The sequence below is a fragment of the Amblyomma mixtum genome, chromosome 3 (assembly GCF_055824585.1).
Source record: "Amblyomma mixtum isolate Tamu chromosome 3, ASM5582458v1, whole genome shotgun sequence".
Classification (NCBI taxonomy): Eukaryota; Metazoa; Arthropoda; class Arachnida; order Ixodida; family Ixodidae; genus Amblyomma; species Amblyomma mixtum.
In genome coordinates this window covers 204,926,363-204,947,528 of record NC_143014.1, presented here as the reverse complement: position 1 = coordinate 204,947,528, position 21,166 = coordinate 204,926,363, and the positions used below count along the sequence as shown (strand labels likewise).

The 21,166-nt window shown below is 49.2% G+C and overlaps 2 protein-coding genes across 2 annotated transcripts; one reads left to right on the top strand and one right to left on the bottom strand.

Annotated features, from left to right (window-relative positions):
- Nucleotides 1-577: 577 nt before the first annotated feature.
- On the bottom strand, nucleotides 578-14,497 carry LOC149353379 (uncharacterized). Its single transcript, XM_089582518.1, has 2 exons — nucleotides 14,302-14,497; nucleotides 578-1,994 (listed from the first exon to the last, which is right to left on the bottom strand). The coding sequence occupies exons 1-2, from the start codon at nucleotides 14,385-14,387 to the stop codon at nucleotides 1,610-1,612; spliced, it is 471 nt and encodes a 156-aa protein (XP_089438644.1). The 5' UTR covers nucleotides 14,388-14,497; the 3' UTR covers nucleotides 578-1,609.
- Nucleotides 14,498-18,175: 3,678 nt separating this feature from the next.
- Nucleotides 18,176-19,600, top strand: LOC149353378 (vacuolar protein sorting-associated protein 4A-like). Its single transcript, XM_089575810.1, has one exon. The coding sequence runs from the start codon at nucleotides 18,176-18,178 to the stop codon at nucleotides 19,598-19,600; it is 1,425 nt and encodes a 474-aa protein (XP_089431936.1).
- The last annotated feature ends 1,566 nt before the right edge of the window (nucleotides 19,601-21,166 follow it).

Below are 21,166 nucleotides of genomic sequence, written 5' to 3'. Positions count from 1 at the left end.
TTTGTACGAATGTAGTCGGGAATACTGGCACAACATTGAGGTTAGTCAGTGGGTGATATATATAAGGCGAATCAAACTTATGTGATTGCATGAGACTGCGGCGCTCGGCTTGCTGTATGCGTCCTACGGCCGCTTGATGGCGTCACCCTATTGTTCTTGCCATCGCTGGGATTTTCTGTACCATCTGAGAGTGCACACACTAGCGCATACACTAATACATACACTAGCACACGTCGGGGGCTTTTCTCGTAATGGGGTTAGCAAGGCTTTCGCCTTAAAAAAAAAAGAAACGAATAAAATGATATCGTTAAAACCTAACCATAGTTGGACGACTGTGAGTACGCTTCCACTTACCTTAAGAAATTTTTTGTGCGTGTGGGCATGTCCGCGTGCACGCTAAATTGACATAACCCAGCTGCCTGGTATCATTTTGCACTCGAGCAAGGAAGGTAGTTTGATTGTCGGAAACATTTCTTTGGAAACCCGGACCGAGTAGAATTCCGGCATTTCATCATATACTGGATATACTGTCTTGGATCTTTGATACTATAGACTCGCGAAGAAACTTTGAAGAACATTGTGAAGAAAATCTTCGGTTTATTGTAGACAGTTGTACTAATCGCATTGGTATCAGAACAGCAGCACTTCGGCGTCCTCGCTTCCTTTGCCCTCCCTTCTAGTTTGTTGTGTAACAGTACAGAACACACAAATACGAAGATTTCGTAGCCTTGCCCATTTTAATACCAAGTAACCAAGACAGAAGAGAAACAGAACAAACCAGAAGCTTTAAATGTCATTTTTGTCTGCTGTCTTGAAGATAGTTGTACTGAAAACATTCAAAAATAATCAGCAGCTTCAGGCATCGTGATCAGACCCCTGAACAAGTGCGCGCACTGTACGACGGGAGTGTGCTAGGCGGTGAAAAGTACGAAAGAAGCTGGGAAGGCTGAGCTTGGATTGGAAAGAGAACAAGGCCGCGTACAAACGCTTCGTACGCGAAGCAACTTGGCTGCTCGTACTAAACGTTTGCGTTGCCTTTGCACTGCTGACCGGCGTCGCAAATATTAACCAATGGGTTTCGATGTTTACTGCTTTGAATTTAACCACAGTGACAAGCACATCTGTTCACCAAGCACCCACTGTACACCTGAACAATAGCTCCCCTCCCCCCCTTCGCATCCACTGGCACACTAGAGCAGAAATGACAGCATGAATTCGCTCGCCTTCTGAGTGACGACACCAGAGGTATCCAGCGGTTGGTACACACACGACACAGCCCAGAGAAGCCGGGAAACTTCCCTCTGCGCGCTTCCTATCCTGTGGGAGAACTAGCTACTAATACGAAGTGCACAGGACATAAATTACTCTCCCTGTCAACACACGTATGAAGGCTTCTCGTTCACTTTTTCACACAACACACTTAACAATGAAGTGAGATATGTCCCCGATGACGTTGTCTCATTCATCCCATGAGACCGGAGGTCACAAAGAACTGGCGCGCACCGTAACGTGCCTGACCCGATTTTATTGCGCACCGTTCCCCTCAAACCGCTCACGTGGATAGAAAGGAATAAGCGCTGTGGCCAGGCCGACAAGACGCCGCAGGACGCTACGGCTGGTGGTGTCTGCGACCCTGCGAGATGGTCTCCTGGGGTGGCGGTCGTCGATGCACCAGCTCGGAAGACTTGAGCAGGCCGAGCATGGCGTCGGAGCGGTTGGCTAGCTTGGCCGTCTGTGTAGTGACGAGCTGCGATAGGTTCTCTAGCTCGACTGTGTTGCGGTTGCTGATGTCGATGATGGCCTGCTGGGCACGCAAGATGCGTTCCTGGGTGTCGCTCGTGGCCACATCCGTGTCGCTGTCGGGGCCGCCAGTGCGACCACCCTGGCTGCACTTGTTCGAGGTCGCGCTTAGCTTGTTCAGCTGGCCCTCCAGAATGGTCAGCTTCGTCTCCAGTCGCAGGCCCAACAGCTTCAGGTCCAGCAGGTCTTGAGACCTGCGCACGGACAGGCATGTCAGATGCATGTGTTATATTAGGCTGCTAGTGACAAGCCACTGCACTTCTCTCGCAACGATCAGCCGAGAAGATCTGTGCACAGTCGTGGCCAAAATATCAGATGGGAAAATTTATATCCACTTTCAACGAGTGTCCCCTTGGGATAGTGTAAATCTCAGCAGCCTCACGGATATTTTTACTTCCCTCGCCGCTACATAGACTTCCAAAAGACCGAAGCAGCAGCCTTAGCCTTTGAGCAAAACCCTGTCGGAGAGCGCAGCCTTAATATGCCTACTACAAGGCTAAGAGAAAGCGAGCCCTAAAATGAGAACGCTGGTAACTTAGACCGTGCATCATCCAACTTGCTTGACCTGTATCCGCTTCTAAAGCTCGTGATCACATCGTATCTGGGAAACAACGCACTCCACCGTTTACTTGCTTCTTTGAGTTTGTCACCTGTTTCGCCAATAAAGTGACGGAAGATGGAAAATGTACCAAAAAAAGATTCCTAAAAGCTTTTTCGATCTTCAACAGCAGCAGGGTGATCAAATTTTAGAACTATAATCGAAATGTTTTGTGCCCATTGAGTTACTCATTATCACCTGCAAAAATTACGAATTGAGATTTTTCGGCGTAAAGCAGTGCCATCTGAAAGCGGCGCTCGATGAGTAGCCGGCTGAAGTTTCACGAATATGCACTCACCGTGTAAAATCAATAAATCCATCAATAAATGAACTGTTATTAACCAATTAGCAGCATGGCAAAAATAAAAATTCACTTCAACAAATTCAAGGACAGTTCTTTCAGGCGGTGTGTCGCGGCCTGCATGCTTTTCCCGCGTCCACGTCTAAACACGTTTTTCAAGCCGGCTCCCCAATGCAGCGTCAAGAACTAGCCCAGTCGCACGCAGCCGTACAGATGAGAGAGGCACCTTATTTTAAATACTGGAAACGTTCCAATTTCTTACTAGCATTTTTCGGGCTTCGTGAAAAGCGAGTGAAGAGTCCAAGAGCGCGGCCGGGGAGACACCTTTCAAATACCACGCGGAGTGGTGTGCATCGAGGCAAGCTTGCAGAGCGTGTTGCCGCAAAGCATATTCTCATGCATGAGGAAGCCTGTCCTTGCACACTGAGGAGGGATAAAATCTACTGACAAGGTCGTCCAGTTCTGCCGGCAACGTATGCACGCCGATAGAATCACGCATTTGACGCTATACTTGTAGACGTGGGAGTGGCACCGTTAGTTGCGAAGTGGTGATGGATCAACGAGAAACAGGGAATTCTAGCCCTCTAATATACTCTCGGAGTACGAACCCGCCCGCGTAGCCATGAGCACGTTTGTCTGGAGCGCTCGATCGTTGTTGTGTAGACCAAACGAAGCGAACTTTCACAGTACGCGCCAGGTGTCACAGCGATCGCGCTCGAGCGTAGCCGCTGAGACATTCAAGCGACAAATGCACGAGCATACGGTGCTTCTAACATAGCAAGGCCTACACTAAGGTTCTGCTTTATTCCGCAGCACAGAGCTCCAGTGCTCTATAAGCAAGCCTGCTCGCGTCTGTACTCTCCCCTCCCCTTCCACCGTATCTCCTTCGGCGCATTCTAATGTGGAATAAACGTGGTTTCAGTCAATCAATCGTCTGTACTCTCTCGGATCATAACTTTTACTATGCATTCCCTAACACGGACTTTTTAAAAGTTTTAAAGTACTTGCATTGCGTTTGTTTTGTGTTGCTGATGCCCCGTTCTGAGACGGACTGCAGCGATCAGACTGAAAACGGAAACTCCTCGCCTCAGCTAAGCATGCACTGGATGCCCGTGGCTTCAGCCCGGACTGACTACTGGTTCGTGCACTGCGGTGCTTCCTGGATAGACGTGCGCCCTCTGAGCGGGCGTTGTGCCTCGTGCCTGCGAGCGGGCGGCTATCGACTGCGGAGCACAATTGTCCCGCGGTCGCCGCGCAGAAGAGGGGCATTGATTGATTGACCGATTTTCTGCGTGCCAAAGAGACACACGAGTTTTAGCGCAGTAGATAGTGTTGAGTACACGTATTTAAGACCAGCTGGATGCCTGCTGCGCAGTGGACAGGTGGGGACGCACACTGTCTCTGCACATGCGCAGCTGAGTACCGGCTGGTGCAGTCTGTGCTAGTACGTATCCGCAGTGCCAAAGCTCTCTGGATGCGCCATGCGCCATTACACAGTAAGGGGCTCCGGATTAATTTCAGTCCACCAGAGTTCTTCAATGTGCACCATAATCTCAGTATACGGATCCTTTTGCGAAACTACGATGAGGGTTTCGTAACGAGTAGTAAGGACGAGCGTATACAGGAACAAAAAGCGGTGATGACAAACTCGCACAGGGCCCGTTTCTTTCGCTATTCCTCTTTTTTTCTTTCTCTGTAATGTGTGTGTGTGTGTGCGTGTGTGCGTGTGTGCGTGCGTGCGTGCGTGTGCGTGTGTGCGTGTGGGTGTGCGTGCCTGCGTGCGCTGCGCTCATTGTCTCTTTAAGAAGCACCAAGCCTAAACGCTCGATGAACAGCGCAGAAAAACGTTGTGCCCAGCACTCTGTGCAGTCACGTCCCCTTCATTCAGTTGGTATGAAATACGCGGCTCTCATGTGCTTCCGATTTGACCCCCTATCCAAGATAATGGGGGGGGGGGCAGGCTTAAGGTTGGCCGCGTAGCAGATGTGCGGTGCCGTGCACCGGCGCGTACACCGTGCGCAGCCCCGCTTAACGCTAACGTACTTGACCGTCACGCAGCGTTTTCATTTCTGTCGCTCTGATCACTGGCTGCCGCGCGTACAGCCATCTCTGTGATAACCGTATTAGTTTCCTTCCCCAAACTGTCGACGTTGACCTCTTAGAGTCTGAGTTTGTTGTTTAAGGCCGCCAGAAGAGCGCCGTGGAATTTGTGGTTGCGAGTGACCGTGGCTGCATACATAGTGCGACGCAGGCCATTCTTAAATAGCACCTCACACACGCCTTTCCTTCCCATCTCACTACACGCTCCTTCAAAGCACAGAGCTGTACCCGACCATCGTGGTGAAAACTTGAGCCACCAACGCTGCCCCGAACAGGCTCCCGCAGGCGGAAAGCGCACGGTGAACATGGCCGGCTATACGGCAGCGTTCGATGCCAATCTAAAAGGTCATTCGCGTGCGCGGGCTCCACGCGCCCGTGGGTTGCGTGCCGGGGCCCTGTCCATTTGTTTCCGTCCGCTCGCTTTTTACTTTCGTCGAACGTTGCCAAAAAACACGCGAGGCGTTCGAGCGCGCGAGGGAAGCCGGCGATGGCGTGTGCGGGCCGCGGGTGACTCGCGAAGGGAGGAAGACACGGCACGACGGAGAAGGCACCATCCGAGGGCGTGGACACCTGGCTCGGGTGCAGCTTCATTAGAAGTTACTTCTCCACGAACACACTGACGAAGCTCAGCCATTCACTCGCACTGCACGACGAAAAGACTAGTAAAACAACACTCGTGTTATGAAGTTTGCTGACGCTTTATTTGACGGTGCCTAAGTGAGCGGTATTGACTGGAATAATGGACTCACTTTTTTTGTCAAATAATGGGAGAATAATTTGGGAGGTGCTCTCTTGACGCGAAATAAAATTTACAGTGCGTGAAATAAATAAACCTTAAATTCTAATCAGCCTTGTCTAGAGGGTGCATTTATTATGGGAGTGCGTTCGTTATGCAAGTAAATAGGGCATTTCCAACGCTTAGGCATATTACGTAGTGTCTTAGCATCCAAAAGATGTAAGATTGTTAGTATGCAGTGCTGCGCCAACGCCGAATAATGCGGGGGAAACTGCACTGGGAATTCATAAGTAGATTCGTTTTCCTTCTTTTGTAATTATTCCCGTGAATAATTTCTGTGCGGCTCTCGTATTCTTTCGTTTCTCGAACGAACACTAAAAACTTAATGCAAATGCTTATCTCACATCGTGCTTGCATTGCGCTTATTCTTGTAAAGAACTAGACACTGCGTCATACCTAGTATTCTTTTAAGTCAAAGTATACAGCAAACACTCCTGAGGGCACTTTTTTTGCGGCCGCCTGAGAGGAATGTCCTTTCCAGCATTTTCAACAACTTTGTTGTTTTTCATTTTATTCCACAAAGAGTGCGCATATTTTTATGTAAAGTTTCGAACGTAAACATTCACATCATCTGGGCTGCGCAATTACTTTTTGAAATAGTTAGTTTCACCATCCTTATTACCTCCCCAATGTTCTGTTTTGCGGGTGAGAACAGCTTTAGTACTTATTTATTTGAGAGCATTATTGTTTATTACTCTGCATAGGCATTGTATTCTTGGTAGGCACTTTTCCTTGTATGAAGCGCTGTTTCCGTGTGCAAAGGTATAGACTCCAATCAGCCAATGGCTTAAATATTATTGTTCTCGCCACTCTCTACGAGCACAAGAGAAACAAAATGAGGCAAAAAAAGCAAGGGCGCAAACAGAATGTCTCCGACTGGCTGGCGTGGTGCAGTGTCCCGTAATTGCTATTCTTTGTCACGAATAGCGCCACGCTCACTGTAGGCGGAAACTGCATGGAATGCATTCCTACGTCGACAGTCGGCAGCTTATTTGATGCGCAATATATATACATACTGATAGCGTGAAAGCGTGCGCCGGCCTTTGAGGATAAAAGGACGGACAGCACAGAAACGCAAATTGCCTTCAGACAAGGAACGCGCCGTTCGAATAGCCGACGTGTTGCCCGATTATTACGCAGTCACTGAAAAAGTCGCTAGCGCGCGCGATGCGGGGCTAGGTGGGCTCTCAATGGATTCCCTTGAAACGCTTGAGGGGCGCTCTGGGCGCGTTTTCCTCGTCCGCCGTAACCTTGGTCATCGGCGACGCGATCGGATGCGCGGCGATTCTCGGTAGCTCAAGGGGGCTCTTTCTCGGCCGTGTCGCAAGACATATGGGAACACGGGTAGCGCGAGCTGCCGCCTCCGCTCCTGCGACGACTGCGAAACAAACCCTATTTGATATCCCGCCTGATGAGGCAAGTAATTTGCCTTCGGGGCTAAATATGCTGAAGCTATTCGTTCGTCGGTAGACAGCCAGCACTGTGGTGGTAGCAGATTCCAGTCCGTCGTAACGGTTTGGCCATGACTTGCCGCTGAAGCGTCTGCTCTGCGGACGTCCGAAAAAATAGCTGAATAGTTCACGTACTGTCACCGTGCGCAGCCCATGCGTATCATACTACGCTGCGGGGGCAAGCAACAGGGATCTACGAACCCAGCTGTTCATTCATTACTTGCCTGAACGTTCAGTCGTATACACTACATCCGTAGGGGCTCCGGCATTCTGGTTGGCTGCAAACCAGTTGAACGTACACCGTCCCAGCTTTTGACAACAGTGCACTCCTTGAAGAGGACCGTTGCGCCCGTTCTAGGATCAGTGATTGTTGTTTACCATTGGGAAATTATTGTTTTCACTTCTGAAATGTGTGACCAAGCAGCGTGCAACCCGAACCGCGAATCCGTGATGTGGTGCGAATGATGTGAAAAAGGCAAAGGACAGAGAGGAGAGACAAATATACACAACGCGAAGCCTTACTTCACTCAGGCTACTTACGATCTTTCTTAATCACTGATCTAGCCTTGCCTTTCTTCTAGAGCGCAGTTTTACGCGGCTTTCTCAGAATCTTCGCAGTTAAATAAAAATTTGTACTGGTCCGCATTTTTCTTTAACTGCGGAGATTCTGAGAAAGTTGTTTAGCTTCCCTTTGTCGAGGTATGGCTGCGCAGAGGGGGATGCTAGCGAGTTATCACTCCATTAATTGGCGTTTATTCTTCCTTAGGGATCCTCTCGAAACCCCCTTTGACAAACGGCAGGCAAGGTTAAGGGGCGCAGTGTCTTTATAACTTCCTTGTTATCTGCTTTGAGTTGTTGCTCGCACAAAATGTGTTATCAGCGTTTGTGAGCTATACCGGTTAAATTTTGCTTTCCACCTTCAAGATCGCAGATACATTCTCTCTTCTCTCCTGTTTTCGTCACGAAACTGCTTCCTTGCCCTTCACTAGTTAAGTGTAAAAAAAAAAAAAGCTTTTGTTGCCCCCATTCTCTCATGACGAGCTGTTAGACCAGCCTCGCTACATCTCCAGACAGTGCAGTACTAGACATTTTTTAGCGTACCGGCGACGTACTACTGAACACGCATACCGGTTTACCGAACCCCCTCCTGCGCACTCGCTGAGGCATTGTTGGCGAACGGCGCGGCCACCGCGCGTGTGCAGGAGGGGATTCGGTAAATATGTCTCCGGTACGCTAAAACCATCTATTGACTGCTGTTGCTAATACGTCAGACGTAGATAATCATATATATCCAAGGGCAGTGATATATACACTGATGGTAAGCTGCAAAACAAAAAAAAAAACAAAACAAGGTCACCAATGCGGCGGCTTGCAATAAAGAGAGCATAAAGGGTTCACTTCCTTATATTTGCCTCTGACGGCGTTTACACGCAACTGCCTCTACCGGTTCAAAATCTTACCTAAATTCTTCGGTTTTAGGTAATATTACGCGGTAATTTTCTCTTTTTTTTTTCAAACACTGAAAATACTTTAGAATAAGAGCATCGCTTGCTGGCACTGCAGCGAATAGCAGGGAATCCCGAGACAGGCGTACATTAGTTTGTTGCTGTTGCCTATTCTCGTTAATGGTCCACCTCTCGGCATGCCTTGGCGAGTTCGCGTTTCACCCATTTTCTAGGAATGATATGACAATCTGTCCAGATTTATAAAACTCTTCGATTTTCCGCGGGACGATGAAGCGCGAATGAGAGCGGTACTGCTCTCTCCCACTCCTCCTACCGCCAACAGCGCCCACTCCAGGGTCACATGACCCCGGAGGGCGCATGCGCGGAGCGTCCACGTTCTTAACGTGGACGTTCTTATTCGTCAGCAGGCGAATGCGAGAGTTTTCTGTCCCATCCTACGCCGGCAGCAGCGACGTTTATCGGGAATAAATGCTGTAATAAAGGGAAGTGAAGCGGGCATGAATCTGGAGGCGGTTTAATGTCGCCTATGCGATTTCTTTTATTGCTCGGCCACATTCGTGCGAATAATACCGCAATCGAACCACTCGTTGTGGGCTTCGTTGTAAGGGCAACCAACTCGGAAGTAGCGTTAACCTTTCAAGTCGCTTCGTGGACAACTGCGTGAATTGCGAATATGAAGCTATTTCTGGGAGTGTACTCTAGCTAGCACTGATATCTTCGGACCAGTTTACTATCAGACATCTTGGAAATATGGTGCTTTTGCTATGGCAGCTAGCGAACGCCGCTAAAGATAATCTGCAAACTGATGAGCGCGGTATAGTAAGTAAGCAAGGCAACAATGTTGGTTATTCTGTGTACCCCGTTTTGTCTCGTTCAATTTCTAGTGCAGCACGTTAATTCCCAACAAAAGTGGTAACAAGTCCTCCGCTATTTCCTTGCTGACAGATTTAGCCACCAGTACTAATCAAAATTGTTTTATCTGAACTTCTAGCGTCCTGGGCATTTCGAAAACGAAAAATGATTCCATAATCCCCCCTATCGTGTTACTTCCGTAAACTTGAGTGTTTTAGCGCAACAGTTTTAAAATATTGCAACGGATAATCTCCGTGAAGACGACGTAGAGGAAGTGCCCGGTGTGTGCGCGCTTGCCGCTCGGGGCTAGCTGTGATCTGTACCCTGTGCTCCGGTCGTCTTTGTGCCGACATAGACTTCGGGCCACGTAACATCTTTGGTGGACGTGCGGGGTAGACGATCTTCGGGCCACGTAACAATATTTTGATAGTTTGCAAGAAAGTTTGTATGTGCGTTAAAGAATTAACTATTTGTGTTTTCTGTTGTGAAGCCAGCGCATTGGCTTTCTTGAGGCCCGCATATACTATTTTGACGGAAAAATATTTGTTTTGAATCGAAATGAAAAATGGCGCATGAAAAGGGTTAACGCGTAAAAGAAAAAAAAATATTTTCAGGCTCTGTTCGCAAGGTTGAAATGTGCAACCGATCACTTTAAAGACGGCCTGAAATGTTGCGTTTAATCCACTCGCACTGGCTTTCAACCGTTTGGAAGAGTTTCTCTAGGTACAGTCAGCAGCGAAAGCTCACGTTAAAGAACCCCAGGTGGTCGAAATTTCTGGAGCCCTCCACTACGGCGTCCCTCATAGCTTGAGTCGCTTTGGGACGTTAAACCCCCATAACCTATAAAAGCTTACGGGATGCGAATGTGCGAAACAAAGAAAAAAAAACTTTTTTTTCGGTTAAACCGTGTATGCTAAACGCCTGAAATGCCAGCAGGTTTGAGCGGACGTGCGTGTGCCATGCGGTGGTGTAATTACCAGGCGACGGGGTCGCAAGACAGCGCTGCATCAAATTTGTTGCCGAGCTCATTCGTCCTGTGGAGTTTTGTTGCCGACTGTACACGGACCACAAAGGCCGAAAAGGAGGACTGAAGAGCGCTTCTTTCTTTGCATCGGCTCCCCAAAAGTCGGTAAATAAAGATGAGGTACGATGTGAACGACGTATGCAAGCGAAAGCGTGATCCGCGCGGTAAGGTGGCGAGCGTGCGGAGGCAGCACCATGCAGACGCTGACGGAGGGCGATGAGTTCACGAAGCCAGGATGCGCGCCAGCCAGTGACCGATGGCGTGCTTCTTATTCCTTGTTGTTTTTTTAACCTCGGCATAGTTCGTAGAAGTTATCAGTGGCTGTTCAGAAAAAAAGCTTGCTGTTGGGCGGAGTAATCGTCACTGATAATCGAAAAATACTTGCGCTGGGAAAATACGCTGGCAAAAACGAAAGTGAGAAAGGAAGGGAAAGCATGCCAAGTCGCCGAAGGGAAAGTACTTGGCCGGTCAAGGAAAAAAATGAAGTAGTCAGTAATAACCCTTGTAAAACTTTTAACTACACTAAAGGACGCTTAATGAGAATGTGTTCCGGTCTATAGTCCTTCCGCTTAAAAGAGTTCATACTGATAGAAAAGCGGAATGTGACAAGCTACACATACTGAACAAATTTATTGGAGCCTTACGTCGTTTATATTCCGGTTAGTAGCAAATCCTACGCTGCTCACGCCTAAAATCATCACCTTATTCCGATTAGTTAGCGATTGCGTTGGTTGTCGGATATAGGCACACCGAACACGCTATGGGTTATCCCTTATGCGAGATGGGAAACAAATTGATTTGATTTCGAATGGATCGCGCGACGAAATAAGAGATGGGCCACAGGCAGTAGTGAGAATCACCGAAAAAAATGACAAAACCTCTGCAATCTCTCTCATTGCGCGCCCTGCGTCTGCGTTTATGAAAGGCGTTTACTGTATGCCCGTGACACTATATACGCTTGTTAGCAGAGGGCGCTTATTCGTAGTCGTCAAAATGTTTCCGCGCAAGCAAGTCGGACGCAACGGGCTGCCGCAATTTAAACATCGCGTTGGACCACGGAGCAGTAATGAAAATTGAAACAAGAACGCAATCTGCAGCGAAAGAACCATACAGAGAAACCGAACAGCTGCTTTAAAGAACTGGTCAAAAAGCAACGGCGTACAGTTTTTTCATCGACTGTCTGTGAAGTCATCTTCTGAAACGGTTGCAGAACTAATTTTCCACTTTAATCAACACCACCGCAAAATGAAAAGAAAGTACCATTCCCCTATGCATTGCTTGGCTTCATCGACTGTTCGCGTCTTTCAGGCAGGTTCAACAGCCGCTCACTTTAACGCAACTGTAACACACGAGGGGCATTTCTCAATCGGCGGAGTGTTACAGCCGCTTCACAGAGGCGCTGCCCATCATCGCGGCCGGCGTGACGAGCGCGCTGGCGTGATTAAGTTGCTTGGAGGAAAGCGCGCCCGAGGCACGTCGAAGAGTGTACGCACCCGGCGTCCTTGCGTGTTCCCCCGCCAAGAGGCGCCTCGGGGAAAGTGGAAAGCCCGTTCGGTCGGCCTTTCCGAGGCGCCCATCGATTGAATGCCGCCTCGGATGGGATTCGGTGCCCGATAAACACTGCATACGGTCCGCGCCGCACCGGCCGCTTCTTTTTCATTGGTGCGCGCCCCCGCGCATATTGGCGCCGAAGGCAGGACACGCGGTGTCAGCGTCAGGCGCGAGGGAAACGGCATTTTTTTTCCTTCCCACATTTTTCACCCACGCTCTTCTGCGCTATGTTTAGACTAAGCCGCGTAACGGGCGGGTTTTACGCAAGTCGTATAGTGAGATGCTCGTTAGCGGAAATGCGATATTTACGACGGCAGTCGGCGCGTCCGACGGACCGTGTCGCGTAAATACCCTACACGTGCCCATTACCTCTCGGGAGGAATTTGCGCGCCAGAGTCGGAGAACTCTCTAACAGTCGTCGCGTCGACGGTGAGGTTAAACTGTGTACTTTGTTTCCTTAATTCGGACAGAAAAGTCTGAACAAATAGTTAAGGCGATAACGCCCAGTGAGAAAGAAACTCTCCTCGTTGCCTACACGAGACCGGGAGATGGAAAAAGAAAGAAGAGCCTACGCAGAGAATCTCCGCAGAGTTGTGGCCAGAAATTTTCGAGCAGCGTACGCGTCATCCCCCGAACACGTCACGGGTCCGCATTATCTTCGGCCACTGCGATGCCATGGCCGTACTCCACTGGAGGACGGCATCGGACTGTCAAGCACTGGACTGCATCGCTAGCATAGCCGTGACGTCCCAAAGAGGGTGTAGTTGGTGATCTTTTTTTTTTTCGTCGTGGAGTGCAACTACTGTCAGTGGTGACGGTGCGCCAATTTGTTGTATTTCTGTACTCACTGTCTTTGTCTTGTAACAAGGCCCGAGCGCTGTCAAGTGAATTAACGTTTACTTTCTGTCCCGGATTCCTGATTCCTTATAGATATGGAAATAAACTGGAAAATTCGCAACAATCTTTCGCTCTAAGAGCAGACAAGAACAAGGGAGAAGAGGAGGTTCTTAAGACATATACGGCTGAACTTTGGGTTGTTACGCACCATGAAACGCATCAAACACGGCGCAACATCACTACAACACTAACGCTGTAAAGCGAGCACTGCCTGTCCGTCCTGGACGCCTTTTAACGCACTTGTACAGCGCCCAGAGTGCGCGTGAAACGGCTGGTTTGCCGCAGTTTCTTTAAAACGCGCCTGAACTTGATGCCACGATTGCTTTGCAATGATGTACTAGAGCATGACGGTTACAAGGACCCTTCCACATTCAACGGGACGGTGCTGTCACCTATGCGCATTGAACACTCATACAGAACACTTTTGAAAACAAGGATAACGATTTTTTTTTTCGTATTACACCCCGACGCAGTTCGGCAATGCCAACCTTTACAGCCACGCACCGTGCGAATAAGAGATATGAAAAAGGACACCCGTGAGGGAGAGATATGAAACACATTGGCAAAGAGGACAGAAAAACATGCGCGCAAGAGCATGTTTCTCTGCACCGTTTGACGCAGTGTTTGGGCACCCTGACCAAATAACTCTCGTGCTGGGGATGTCAAATACAGGTTGGCGAAGGCTCACTGGTTAATATCGCAATGTGCAGGTGTTTTACCGCACATTAGTGACATTTAAACGCCAGGATATTTGCTCGTCCGTATATGGACGGAGAGCCACCACGGTGGGGGTCTAACCCGCGTCCTGAAGCTCAGTAGCCGACCGGATGAGCCGGTGCGCCGCAGTAGAGCAGGTCACGCGCAACGTGAGATAAATGAGGACCACTTCAACCCTGCGGGCGGAAACTAACAAAGTTCGGCGACTCTGAGTTCCATGAACCGCGCAGTGAAAGAGCGAAGACGAAATGACGGCGGAAATCTATTTTTGTGGAATTGCCTCACGCGAACGGACCCGCTAGACTAGAGAATAAAGTTGTTCATACGACTCTCGGCCCAGTACTTGGAGAAGCTGTGAAGAAGGCTTCGGATTAAGGCGAGTGCGTTAATCTGCCCGCACTGAGTGAAACTAAAATTACCGCTTTTCTAAAAAAACAAACAAAAAACAACCTCCAACCGAGTAGGCAATCATAAACGTAAACCCTGCTGTCCGCGGGTGCACGCGGGTCGTGGTTGTTAATGTATAGATGGCACATCGACGACTTCCCACCACGCCATCTTTTTCTTTCTCCATTGCTCCAAATTTTCGATCACGTGCGGCTGCAGTCGAGAAAGCTACGCGGTTGCAAACGTTCACGCGACACATGCGGCAAACAACCGGCGGCGGTGTACGGCCGCCGGAATTACAGGACAGACCTCGCCGGGCCCGAGGCGAAGGGCCCAGGACAGATAGGAGAAGGGCGCTCACAGCTGATGGTCGTCGATGGCGTGCGCGGCGGCCGCCAGGCAGGCGACGAGGCACCAGTGCATCATCCTCTGGACAGCAGCAGCCATGCCGGTCGGATCCTCCCGGGGCGTTCGACAGTACTCGCTGACGGCTCGCGAGCGTTCTGCGCAGATCGGCTCGCGCCTCCTGGTCGAAGGGACACGGGTCGGGGAGGGGGCAGGCGAGATTTAATCGGCTGCCGGAGGCGCCTCGTTCGCCGCCACCCGGAGCGAGGGGAGGGAAGGGGTTTCCCCCTTGCGGCGACGTCCTTGGGACGGCTCTTGTGGCGCGCACAGCGAGAGGACTGGCCGAACCACTTTCCTTTCTCTTCTTGTGCGCGGGCCACAATCGGTAGCAATGATGCGCGAAGCGACTCCGGCGGTGGGGAAGGGGGGAAATGCCGGCGGCAGGCCGCGCGGCTTCGCGGACGTCGAGCACGCACCATCGCCGCGCGGACGCAAACAGTGATGCTAAAAAGAAATAAGGCAGACACAATAGTTGGCCGGATCCGGTTCTTCTGCCGGGAAAATACTGGGTCCTTCGTCAATGCAATCGGACAGGCCGTCAGTCTGTCACGACGCGGCAACTTTGCTTGTCTCGAAGCGAAACGGAAGAGGTTGGGCTGTACGTGGAAGCTCGGATCTGATTGCTGGGAGCGTTCCGCGTTAAGTCCGCTTGGATGATGAGAACAAGTGGCGGTTATTGGTTTGTAGTTCCGTGTAAATTGGGGAAGGGTAGGGGGAGGGTGCGACACAGATTTAGATTCGCGACGATTACGCAGGGCGACTTGTCTCGTGTATGTGCTTCCGTTTTAATGTGAAAGCACTATTTAACGCGATCAAACTCAACCAATAATCTTGTGGCGTCCCTGACCTTGAGATACGTGCAGAAATAAAATAAATATTTCCACAACTGGGTTTCGAACCCGCGCCGGTGCCAACAGATCAGCTTTGCTGGCCACTGCACGAGAGTAGTATGCTATCGCTGCTATTTTTTCTTTCTTTCATGGTATTTATTTACATGGTCTTGGACAGAAAGGATATATATATAAGAGGTAGAGCACCGGACGCGTAATTCGGAGGTCGTGGGTTCGGATCCCACCGGCGGCATGTGGTTGTTTTTTCTTCTGCTTTTCTAATAAATTTCTTTTAAGCGATAACATATTCAGTAATATTCTAAATTGATCAACACCACAAAATAAATAAATAAATAAAAAAAATCCCCTGTGCCCCTTGGTTTCTGTGGCTGTTGGCTTCTGTCATATATATATATATATATATATATATATATATATATATATATATATATATATATATATATATATATATATATGTATATATATATATCTGTGTGTGTGTGTGTGTGTGTGTGTGTGTGTGTGTAGACACGCACACACACACAAAACTATTTACAGAGCACCTAGGTAGGCGCTACGTGGCACAAAAATTAACACGATAGTAAACATATTAGAACTAAAAGGCGGGTAAGGATATACAGCACATCAGGAGAGCAAACAGCCGGTCACGCCTCGTGTTAAACTGGAACACACTCTCGCACAGTGCATTGCACGTCGCCGTCTTCATCAACTTCCATCTGTGCGCGAAAGTCACGAAAAGAAAGTAAACGCGCACAACTGGCTCCCTGGGTCAGTGGACACGTCAATAGCGCTTTCAGGTACGTGTCGTTGGTGTCCACCTGCTAAAAACTCATTTCGCGCAGTATTTCTTGTTTACTAATGCTAAACCGTCAGCATTTTTTTATTGGTCGCATGTACAGAATTTATCCTTTTCTTCTTTGCTCGAAGAAAGCACAGGTTCTGTTTTTTCGCTCAGGTAAAATAGCAGTGAGTCACTGAATTACAGCAGTAAGGCACAGAGCCGTGAACACTGCAGGCACACACTTTTAAATGGCTGATGTGTCTGCAAACAGCGCCAATACTAAGTCTCCTCCGCTGATTTCTTTTCAGCATGATATTCAGCATGGAGGAAGGAAAACTTAGGAGAAGCCCTCTATATCCGAGCAGCCTGCCATTTATATGTCATTGAATAATCACTTCTAAGGCAACTGCGTTTATTTTGTATAAAGAATGCTGTTCCTGCCTTCGTGTTTTTTTGCACACTCTTCTATTTTTTTGTAGTGAGCCCTCTTGTATTTCTGTAATTTGAACCCTCTTGCTTGTACGCTTTTCATTTTTCCACCATTCTTATGTGTATTATTTTGGCATGCATGTAGAAAGCATTTGTCCTCACTAATATCTTTGCTTTTATTGCATGGATCCATAACTAGCCTTTGGCTAAGGATCCAGACAGTGATGTTATGTACTGTGCTGAAGAAATGATAATAAAAAGAATTGAATTGAATTTATTTGAAAAAGTGAGCCGGAAGTCACGTGCTTTCGCAAGGACCACTGGGAGTCTTTTGACCGATGGTGCAGACAATAGCTGGGCGCAGCGGCGTCGTCTGCTTCATTGCCTACTGCGCATGCGCGGACGCGCTGAGACGGCGGCCAACTCAAGGCCAGGGTTCTTGAATGTCAATTCATAGTTGTCAGGTAACAGTTGAATATTGTAAGGTACCGTTACGTAAATATTTTAGGTAATGACCCATTCTCCCGATGCGCAGCAAAATATTTTGTCTGTCGCTCGCATCGAGTAGTTAAGACTGCCATATAAACCAGTCGGGAACGTTTTTGACGATAAGAAAAACGTTAGTAGCAAAAAAAATGCGGATATTGATCGTTATAGTGAAATATTACGGCGTATGAAAAAATTTGCGTTCATAAACTGTTACCCGTTGAAAAATGCGCTTGTCCAGAATTTTTGGATGTGAGGGAGGGGAGCCCTCATTTCTGGCTTAAAACAATGTGAGCTAACGTCCTGTACTGAATTTTTCCCTCCTCCATATTATTCTGTGATCCTACCATTTTCAAAAAGAGCTCCTCGTATGCGGGAGGTCAGGGGGTTTTGATCCCCAGTGCCGCCGGGTGCCCACCTATTTCCAATGAGCGCAAGCTTTCTCATGGCCTTGTGCTGGGCTTCTCCTGGACCAAATACTTAAAAAGTGGGGCTTTGACCCCATCTTGAGTAGAAGATGGCTTGTGCCATGGCGTTCAACGCGGACAGATTCTCTAGAGCCATTGAAATGGATGATCATCAACGTCATTAAAATGCGCTCTTCAGTCCTACTTACAAACTTGGGCTTATCACTCCAGGCAACGAAGCTGACCCTTAAATTCTGAAGAAAAATTGGTTTAAGGACCCCTATTTTTTCGCGCGGGTTGAAATATATATTAAAGTGCATGAAACCAACTCTCGCACTCGAGCCTTAAGTGATCAATCTCTATCCCGTAGCAGAAAACATTTGCTAGGCTCCTCTTCTGCCTAGGCGAGGTCAACAGAAACCGGGAGCTAACAGCCAAAAGCAATTTCCGGCTCAGCCGAGAACGAGCTGGCTGCCGCGAAACCCGACTTTTGTTATTACTGGGGTGGCACAGATAAACACAGTTGGAGCCACGTATCAGTCAAAGCAAACTGCATTCTTGAGATAGTCGAGAGTGATGGACGAGCAGGATAGGAACGGAAATTCCCCAGAGCATGATGAACGCTCAAAGGCAAGTGCTTCTTGTATTTTGACCATGGAAACTTAACAATCTGCTCAACATTCGACGCTGTTGATTGATTACACTGGCTATTATTACTTTACCTGCTCTCTTGTAGCGACTAGTACCCACAGAGAAGACGTGTCAGCAGCCACATCATGGACGAACGCCGGTTGGGGCTCCGGATATGAGAGCGGGTAGTAGAAGGTTGATAAAGAAGACGAGGCCAGCAACCGCGACTGGCTGTGGCTGGACAGGATGACTTCCCAAGCAGCGTCGGCCACAAGCGACATCAAGGCCGCTGTGGACCTGTCCAAGCAGGCCGCGGACGAGGATGCCAAGAAGCAGTTCGCCAGTGCATACCGCATCTACCGCAAGACGGTAGAGGCTTACCTCAATGCGACGCTAGCGGTGCGAGCTATGTGCGCCCCGTACCTCGACAGAGTGCTGAGGCTCAAGGAATACGCGCGCGACGATCAAGAAATCCTTTGTGCGGGCCTGCCAGAAATGAAGTGCATTCATCAGCTCTCCCTGTTGGGTTTGCTGCTGCCACCGTGGTGCCTCTCGTCTGCCACGGTCAGCGCCAGGAGAAGAATCTGCTACACAAATGACATCGTAGGTATCGATCCAGTGAAGCTGAAATTAAGCCAGATCCTCAAGAACCCCAAGGCAAAAGGAGCGTCCGTAATCCTCCTCTACGGACCTCCCGGCAGCGGCAAAAGTTTTCTGGTGAGGGCAATCACATCTAAGTACCCGGACAAATCGGTTTTCATAGTCAACATGGTGCAATTCATCGCAGCCACGTCGGAGCACGAAGGTGCTAAGCTAGTGAGCACGTTGATCAGGAACTTCAGGAAGCACGACTGTGGCATTCTGGTGCTGGAGGACATTGATAGCCTCTATCCTACCGAACTGCCTGACAGTCCAGGACTTGAAATAGATGCCATCAAGAAAGAAATACTGGCATACATGAAGGAACTGAAGGAAAAGAGAGAATTCCGTGACGTCGTCGTCGCCACTGCGCGGAAGCCCTGGCGCTTGGAAAAGAGCATGCTGGACACGTTTCAGACGAAGATAGCTATCCCTACGCCCTCTTTCAGCGAGCGAGTCACGCTCATTACGCACGAGTTGGGAAAAGTGAGGTGTCCGTCCTTTATGGAAAGTGACATTAACGAGCTGGCGTCGAGAACCGAACGCTACTCGTGCTACCAAATTATGAGCATCCTTAGACTGGCTTTGGCTCGTAATTTCGAGAAGCTCGAAACCGTCACGCTCAAGGAAGATGCCGAAAGGGTCGACCACCTTTCGAAGGACGACATCCTTGTCGTTTCCGACATACTTCGGGCGGATGTGCCCGAGCTGGACGTGGCCAAGTACCGAGACTTCGCGATGGGCGGCGCCGTGGCGCCGGCCCCGTCGGCCGGTCCCTCCGGTCATTTGTCCACACCCGTCCCTTCCGCCGTTACGCTTCCGAGTTCGAGCAGCGCCTCTGGCATCGACAGTCGCACCTACGCCCCTGTACAGAGTCCGGCGCCCAGCGCCACGGACGTTCGCGGCTACGTCAGCGTCCAAAGCCCAGTGCCTGGAACGGCCGCGGACGCTGTCATGGACTTCCCCCCCGTCCCTCGACGCAAGCCAGCGGCGTCCGCTTCCAGGGTTGCGGACCCCGTTAACAGGAGTTAGGACGTGGTCGAGTTTGCGGAGGACTGATTTCGGCTGCACCGGGCTGTCTGAGTGTGCGGAACACACCATCTATTCTTGGTGACGAATTAAAAAAGAAAATTAAAAGGCATCATTATTATTGGCGTCGCACAAAGCGCACGACAGATTTTGAGCTCCCAAGCGTTCAAGACGGTCTTCTTGTATAGAAAACTTGAAAATCAAGGCATAAATGAGCGCTTACTTTTAAACTCCCAATGGATGCGAACACGTTGGAAGGTCTCAAATGTTTCCATTGTCTGCTGCTTTGTATTCAGGAGTACAACATCTGGATCCGTCTATCTATACCACGACTCGTGAGATTCAAGCTCTCAACGTGTTCCAGCTAACGCAAAAAAAAAGAGACCAGCACAAAGCATAAGTTTCGTCGCGCTGTGCGTACAAAGGCAGCAAGAGGTAAAATGCGATTCACGCGTCGTCCGGATACCGAAATGTGATGAGCATCTGTTAGCGTCTTTGTGTCTATGCAAACTCTGCAGTGCATAAAAACAAGAAAAAAAAAGTGCGATAGAGATCTAGTTCGCTTTCAGAATGCAGTAGGCATACGGGATTGGTTTGTTTCATCATCGCGAGCTGGCGTTCACACGAGTGCCCAGATTTCAAGAACGCCTCGGTAGGCTAGCAGCGATGCTCTATGTGGACGAAACGCTGACCGCATTGAAGGAACCCCGCACTCCTTGATCAAATGCATCGTTCCATTAGGGTATGTCATTTAAGAGCGTCAAGCTCTTCTTGGCAATATAAAATGTTCCTGGGCTAGCAGGCATCTTACGAAACGGAAGAGGAAATAGCTCTGGCATACATGTATGTCCAAATACGCGCAGCAAAACTTATTGCGGTGAAGGTTTTTAAAATCTACAACTATGGGGCAAGACTTTTAAATAAAATGCAGAAGTTCATGGAACACAAGGCACGTGAAGTGATTTCCCGAGAGAATAAACACACACACACACACACAAAACACGAGTGGTGTAAAACAGTCCCTTCGAGCCCTCAGCAATGATAATTGGTGGCACATATCGGTTCGCTTCTGTAGTACCGACCCGGGGCTCACCAGATCTCAAAACACACGCCCGCGCATGTGTCAATGGTCACCAAGAAGTCGCCTTTCTTTCGCGGGGAGGCGTCAAATCTGTCTAGGACTTGCCACGTATACCAAGGCAGCAAGCACGACATTTAGTTTCTTAATGCTACCGGATTTGCAGGGTGCCCCTACTGGCTTTCGCGCCTGTGAGAAGTTAGCACTGTGACTGATAGAAATTTCGGCACAGAACTTCACGCACGAACTGCAAGAACTTCAAGGGGTGTACTCTCCTTACGTACGGAAATGTGAAAGCATTTAGAGTACCGTCCGTGTCGGCATCCAAGTACGAACTGACAGGGAGTGACGCTACTTCTTGTCTAGACATTTTTTTTCTTTTAGTGCGCAACACTTCTAGCCGCAATCACATATTTCGCCGATGGCAGTCCGTGCCATCGGATTTCGCTGATGGCACGTATGTCACCGATGGCCGACTTGCACCTCTGTCG